General features: G+C 49.2%; 1 protein-coding gene across 1 annotated transcript; it reads left to right on the forward strand.

The window, feature by feature from the left end:
* The first annotated feature begins 363 nt into the window (after positions 1-363).
* On the forward strand, positions 364-4582 carry CCK (cholecystokinin). Its single transcript, XM_011357390.1, has 2 exons — positions 364-577; positions 4449-4582. Exons 1-2 carry the CDS (start codon positions 364-366, stop codon positions 4580-4582), a joined length of 348 nt encoding a protein of 115 aa, XP_011355692.1.
* The last annotated feature ends 2430 nt before the right edge of the window (positions 4583-7012 follow it).

The following is a 7012-nucleotide window of genomic DNA, read 5'->3' on the forward strand; positions in this document are numbered from 1 at the left end:
CTCTTGCTCTGCCAGTTAGCAGAAAAGAGACGCTCTACAAACCCTTCCTCAAACTCAAGAAAAACAGAAGAAATTCTTTCTGCCAATCAGGGCAGAAGACAGGGTCTCCGTCCGCCCCACAGGCGCCGGGTGTGGTTCACCCAAAAGATAAGCGATGTGCGCCCAGACGCGCGCCCTGTGCCCACCGGGCTCCGGTCTGCGCTTGGCGAGCCCGGGTGCTCGCACCCCGCCTGGCGAGTCTGAGGCTCCGCGGGTTTGGACTGAGCCCTCTTTTTCTGTAACCCGTGCGCCCTGACCCTCCCCGAGAGCAGGCGGCTGCCCCACCTTTTCGTTCGCATCCGCTCCTCTTTGCTCTCCGCAGCCATGAATAGCGGCGTGTGCTTGTGCGTGCTGATGGCGGTGCTGGCTGCCGGCGCCCTGGCGCAGCCTGTGTCTCCCGCGGACCTCGAGGGCCCTGGGGCGCAGCGGGAGAAGGAGGCGCCCCGGAGGCAGCTGAGAGCAGTGCACAGGATGGACGGCGAGCCGCGAGCGCACCTGGGCGCGCTGCTGGCCAGATACATCCAGCAGGCCCGGAAAGGTACCGATGCCGCCTCCCCGTCCCTCCCCTCTGCCCCTGCGCGGGTCTCCCAGTCTTGACCCGGCTCTCGGGCTGAGGGAGGTGGGTAAACTCTCGAGAGGAAACAAAGGCGACACTTTAAGCTAAAACGTGTTTTTCACTTTCTTTTCTCGAGTTAAACTGCCCTTGACAGTGCCAATTCTTGGACATCCTTTGTAGCAAACTGTGAGCGAATGTGGAGGACTTAATTTATTAGTAAGGGAAACCTTAAAAAGCTTTCTTTAAACTAATTTTTGGCACAAGGGTGCTGTTAAAGTTCAACACCAGATTATGAAGACATTAAAAGATAATTCCCAATCAAATTACGGATTCAAAAGGGTTTCACAGATCCACTAAATGCCCTCTCTTATGAATGCAAAGGAGCCACCCACATACTGACCCTGTAAAGCCCTTAGCAGGAAGTGATCAATGCTGAGAATGCTTGAGATCTGACTACAACAGTTTAAAAAGAAGTGACGACGTGTTGTCTTTCGCCAAAGTACGTAACAGAAGGAAAGAATCAGTAGCAGTTTTGAGTTCTTGGCAGTGTCTTAACACAATTAGCCAACAACGGGTGCGTTTGCGATTTTGCTGTTGGCGAGATGTTCCCAACTGCAGCAGGAACTAAACGAGCCAATTTTCTCGGCATCAAAGTCTTCCTCGGGGTGGTAGGTGATCCAGCAGCGCTCTGAGTGGCCTACAGATGGCCCTGTTCCTTTCCGGGGCCTGTCTCATCTGTAAAGTGGGGAGCAGGCTCGAGTTTGGCTCCGCCCCTCCCAGCTCTTCAGAGGGAGGCTCATGTATCTCTAGGGCCCTAAGGAATCAATGGGACTGGGGCGGTTTTTTTTCTATCAACTTTATCCACAGTGACACTGATTATGAACACACTGTTTTGTGGGGCAGGGTGATAAACTTCAACACAGCTAGACAGTAAAGCCACAGCAAACATTGCTAGAAGGGGTGCGGGGAGGGCCCCTTTCCCCTGCGGCTCACTTACCTCCTGGTGCCTCCCGGGCCTGGATTCGAACCTTAACTCCTGGCTTGACTAGACGAGGAGAAAATGGAGCACTTGTCTCTCCAGAGTGTTCTGTGGTTTCATGGGAAGGTGAGACCGGGACCTTTGTGAGCAAGGGATTTCAGAAGGAAGGAACAGAAGATGATTTGTCAAATGTCGTCCTCTCTTTTGGCAATCATCCCAATTACCATCTCCTGTTTTACTTTCCTGCTAATTAAATTGAAAGAAGTGGAAATAAAAATATCAGTTGATAGGGGAAGTCTGAAAACTTTGGGGGTTTCTGCTGATTGTCTCTCTGAAAGTAATTTAAATATTTGTCCTTGGGTGAGGGTTGAATTTCAGCCAGACCAGTGTGAAAATGTATTATTTTTTATTGAGCCATGATCTGGAATCCACTCCCAACCTTCAGAAAAAATCCACAAGAAACAGTTCTGGGAAGCAAGTCAGTCATGAAACGATTTCCCCAGAACTGACACTTGACGGTATCTTTATTCCGCAAACCTTATCTAGAAAGTTTTTCCTAGTGCTTCTCAGCCCCTTCTCCCTTTGTCTCTAGCCTGTAGTGCCCAACAAACGCAGGTGGAAATGGCAGTCATTTGGGGTTTAGGCTGCCAATGGCCAAGATCAGTGCTAGCTAGAAAACAATTACACTATTCTATTGGACAAATATGAACCAGGAGTAAATATTTATACACATAAATACTAAATAGTTTCTTTGACTATCTGACATATTTTGAGATCACATCAACTATATAATATATAGTTGATCAAAACTCTAGTATAAATTATGCTTAAAGATTCTAAATGAGATCATGTGCTCTGTGGGCAGTGCTCAAGAGTTTGTCATTAGGAATTGTCTGCAGAGCTTTCAGTGATCTGAGGAGGAGTAATTCCACTGGGGGTGGGGGGCTTCTAGTGTACGCCTGTCCCCCCTCCCCCCGCCCGCCCCCGTGACCAGCAAAGTCCCAGGGCTACATCCACATTGTCTCTTTTCGTTCCGACAACAGCCTTGCACACACAAGTCCTATTATCCTCCTTTTGTCAATGTGGAAGCTGGGCTTCTAGAATCGTGACTAACCTACATGAGGTTGCACATCTAGCCAGCAGCAGGGCTGAGTCTAAGTCCTGCCCTCCCCACAGGGTCTGGATGCCAGTTCAGCTTCCCAGCTGTGCTGCCCATTCTGGGTGTTAAAGTTTAAAGGGGCCAGGCCCTTCAGTTCAGTTCTGTAAATGGGTTGTAAGTCCCTACTCGGTGTGGGGAAGTAAGTGAGCAAAGACTCGGTGTGTCATGGGGAAACTGTGTAGCAAACACATCTTGAGCGGCTGAACGCAGTGCCCCCAACAACAACCCAAGCTGCTCGCTCGCATCAAAGCTGCCACTGTCCCTCTATTGGCTGGTACTCTGGGTCGCATCTCATCCTTAGAGTGGGAATTCACCATCTGGAGCAGGAGGATGGAGTCGATTTCCATGTGACTGTACAGACAGCGGGGTCTGCAAGTTTTGCTGGATGCGAAGACTAATATTTCGCCTGCAAGGGGTTGAACAGTTAAACAGCAGGTTTTCTTCTGCACAGACTGGAGGTTCACTGCAACAGGGCTGGAATGTGCTGGGTCGACTCTTAGTTCCAGGGCTGGGAAATGATTTGTGGGCGGGGGGAGAGGAGGAAAGGGTAGGGACATGGTCCCGCATAGTTGTTTCTGGTTTTTGATCTAGCCAGATTTCTTTGACTAGCTAAGACAGAGTAACTGCTTCTGCAGTGGCATCATCAGTAAACAAGGCACATAGTCTGACTCCGTGGAGCCTGTGGGCAGGAGCTGGCAAAGGCAGCCTCATGCCAGTGTCACGAGCAGTGGGGGACACAGTGGCCCCTAATACCATGGGAACCACTGAGTGGCTCTCTACCACTCTACTCTTGAAGCCACCTAGGCTTTGCCCATCGAGGTCCCTGAGGGACATTTCTTGCTCCTTAGTTTGCACAAGAGATGACATTATACTGATTTCCTACCCAGGAGGTCACTGTGATCTATGGGCAAGGATTGTGTCCCATGCCTCCAAAAAACCCCCCATCTCTTCATGTCCCTGCTCAATCAATGTGGAGTACACACAAGAATCATCTTGCTTCTAAGGACTTAACTCCATCCCAAAGGCCCATTTCAGCTTCAGTGATTGCATTTTGGTGAAAATGGCATAATCAAATTACCTCTTTAGTACCTCCCTGCCCAGCTTTCTTCAAGTGTTACTCAAGTGCTATGATTTTAATCTGACATTTTCCTTTTTCCTAAGAACATTTTTTGAAAAAGAAGGTGGCTTTCAAATTAATAATTCTAAAACAGTATTTATTTAGCAATAGGACTTGATTCCAGTTTTAAACCATTCCAACATCAAAATATTGTCATCACATTACCTTAGAGGCAGGTATGCTCAGAGGTAGTAAAGGGTAAACTTTATAAATGGGTAAATGCTAGAGAAGTCCTTGGTGGGCTTCTGCGGAGGGCCAGCTACAGAAGGAGACACACTCTTGGGAGTAGGAAAACCTAGGCAGGTCCAGCTGTCAAAAGCTGGAGTCGACGAATCCAGTTAAATCTTTACTGATCGCAAACCACACCCACAACTAGTAAATATTGCCCTCTCTCTGTCCAGTTACACAGACGTGGGTCCTTCTCCTCTTGTAGATTTTGGTCCAGCAATCTCACTCTTGATAGCTCTTTGGTGCTTTTAAGAAGGTGCACCTTCCATGTCGTCTGGCTTTTCCCCATAATGTTCTCCTTTACAAAAGGAACTAGCTCTAGATGCTCTAGATGTAATAGCTCTGTTTCCTTCCTCCTTGCCCCTTGTAGCTCCTTCTGGCCGAATGTCGGTGATTAAGAACCTGCAGGGCCTGGACCCCAGCCACAGGATAAGCGACCGGGACTACATGGGCTGGATGGACTTCGGCCGGCGCAGCGCGGAGGAGTATGAGTACCCCTCGTAGGGCCGCCGCCCAGCTCTGCGCCCCAGGACCACCCTTCCGACTCAGAGAAGGCAGAATAACAAAATAATCACACTCATAACTCATTGTCTCTGAAGTTTGGCATTTTAAGCGTCTATTTATTAAGTTCTCAATGTGAAAAGTCTGTAAGATTTTTCTGGCGCAGCCACGCAACTCAGCAGAATTGTACAAGTGGAAGACAAAATGTGTCCCTTGTCTGTGACTCCTGGTCCTAAAGTGTTGCTATGCTATTAAAGTGATTTCATTCTGCGCCATTGTCCTCTGTGTCACCCGAGGGCGAAGGGCCCCAGTCAGTCCTCAGAAGGTTCGAGGAGGGAATCCCAGTTGTAGATGGTCCCAGACAGGGCTTGAGAAATGAGGGTGGGGCGTAGAGCTGACGTCTGTGCTCCCGGTGAGGTGGCCGGTGGCAGGGCCTTCTGTGTCAGCTCCGTGGTCCAGCCCTGACCACCTTGGGCCCTGGGCCTTAGCTGGGAGTCATTGCAAAAAGAGAACTCGCATTTCTTGGAGTGAGTGCCCATTTGTCGGGGTGAAGCCTAGAGTTGGCAGCTTGGAACGGAGCCACAGTGGCATGTGTGGCAATTTGTGGTGGCTTTGAGCGGACCTGACGGAGCTTACTGGGCCTAAAGGCCTGGTCCCCTAACCCTTTCAATGCCGCCACTGAATCCCGGCGGGTCCTGTTCTTATCTCTGTGCCCCCTGCTGACACAGTGGCCCAGGAACCAGGACATATAACCCGGCTCTTTCTCAGCCCTTCCTGAAGAAGCAGGACAGGCTTCTGCAGCCAACCTGAGCACGCCTCGCAGAAGAGCCAGCAGCTCCCCAAACTCTGCTTTAACGAGGCCTGAGGAACTCATGCGCAATCCCAAGGCCACGATTCCCCCTCACTCCTTCCACCCCATGTGCTCCTCTCCACCCCGCTCCTTTGCCAGCAGCTCTTCCTACATCTCACCAGCTTGCAGGACCTGCACCCTAGGCCATGCCCTCCTGCGGCAGTTCTGGCCGTTTGCTCCCTCGGCTCTGCTAATTAAGACTGTTCTATAGGTTCTTTGTTGTTCATGCATAGGAATTTACAAGTTGAAAGGGGCAACAGCTGTCATTCTGGCCCAACACACACCCTTACCATACCCCTACTCCCATTTTATAGCTAATAAACTTGCCCCGGACCACATAGTGAATTAGTGATGGAACCCGCAGCCCTTTCTGGAATTCACTCCTTGCCAGGCTGAGACATAACCAACTTACCTGGTGGTCTGGCTGAAGAGGCCTGGCCTGCCCTGACCTATGACTACTCAAGTCTCAACATGGGCAGTAGCCAGAGGGTAGACAGAATGCACTTTCTCTGTATTTGCTTTACCAAAACCTGACCACAATACATCTCTCCTGTAAAATGAGGAAATCTTTGCACAATGCACCCCAACCTTATTTCTCAGGTTCAACCAATCATAGGTAAAAAGAAAGGGAGGGTGGAAAAAAGGTATTCCACGTTCATTCTTTTAACAAACGACACAAAACACCATCCTTTTTTCTTAGCTCAAGTTTGAAGAGCCGAAGCAAAGGATCTTGACAGCTTAGCTAGATCTTTAGGTACCTTGAGTATTTGTTTCTCAGCATCTTCAAATTATTGCTAGTCCTGAAGATGAATAAATCAGAAGTCAAGACGATTCTTCACTAATTTCCCCTGGGCTCTGGGTTCTGAAAGGATTTATAAAATTGATCTGTTGGTGTCTGCCTCCTCCCGCTCTGAGTTGTGTCCTCCTGGAGAACCAGGATCAGGGAGTCCCAGACGACGGAGTGCCTGCCCAGATTCCCCACCACACCCGAGGCTCTCATGGACCGACGTCCCCCCAGACAGCCTCGTCATCACGCCCACCTCTCTGACCTCCTCCCTTACAGCCATCCCCCATTCAGTCATTACATTCCAGTCTCACTGCCTCCCTTGCTGTTCCTTGAAAACACTAAACTCAGTCCTACCTCAGGGCCTTTGCACCTGCTGTTCCCTCTGCCTTCCTCCAAAAAGCATGACTGGACCTCCCGGCTCATTTAATGCCAACATTACCTGCTCAGAAACCGTCCTATCTTCTCTGACAAAGCTCCTCTCTTGTTCTTTATCCTTTTCTCTGATTTACCTTTCTTCTCAGGCTTATCGTCACTTGGAATTATATTATTTATCTATCGATTTATTGGTTCTGTCTCACCCATGAGGATGTCAGCTCTGTGAGGGCAGAGATTTTCGTCTGTTTTGTTTATTGCTATATTTCTAACACCTACCTCAGTATCTGGCACATAGTAGATACTCAGAAAATACTTGTTAATTAATTAATCAATTAATAAGGGGTAAATATGGCTAGATCCCTGCTATTCAGGTTACAGATTGGTTTTAAAAGCAGTTTGGTCAGACGATTTCTTTTAAAAA

The sequence above is a fragment of the Pteropus vampyrus genome, unplaced genomic scaffold, assembly GCF_000151845.1.
Source record: "Pteropus vampyrus isolate Shadow unplaced genomic scaffold, Pvam_2.0 Scaffold35, whole genome shotgun sequence".
Classification (NCBI taxonomy): Eukaryota; Metazoa; Chordata; class Mammalia; order Chiroptera; family Pteropodidae; genus Pteropus; species Pteropus vampyrus.

Excerpts from the sequence above, each read along its gene's own strand:
- CCK (XM_011357390.1), top strand. The coding sequence starts at position 364 with ATGAATAGCGGCGTGTGCTTGTGCGTGCTGATGGCGGTGCTGGCTGCC. Across the intron at positions 578-4,448 it reads CATCCAGCAGGCCCGGAAAG|CTCCTTCTGGCCGAATGTCG; the intron begins GTACCGATGCCG and ends TGCCCCTTGTAG.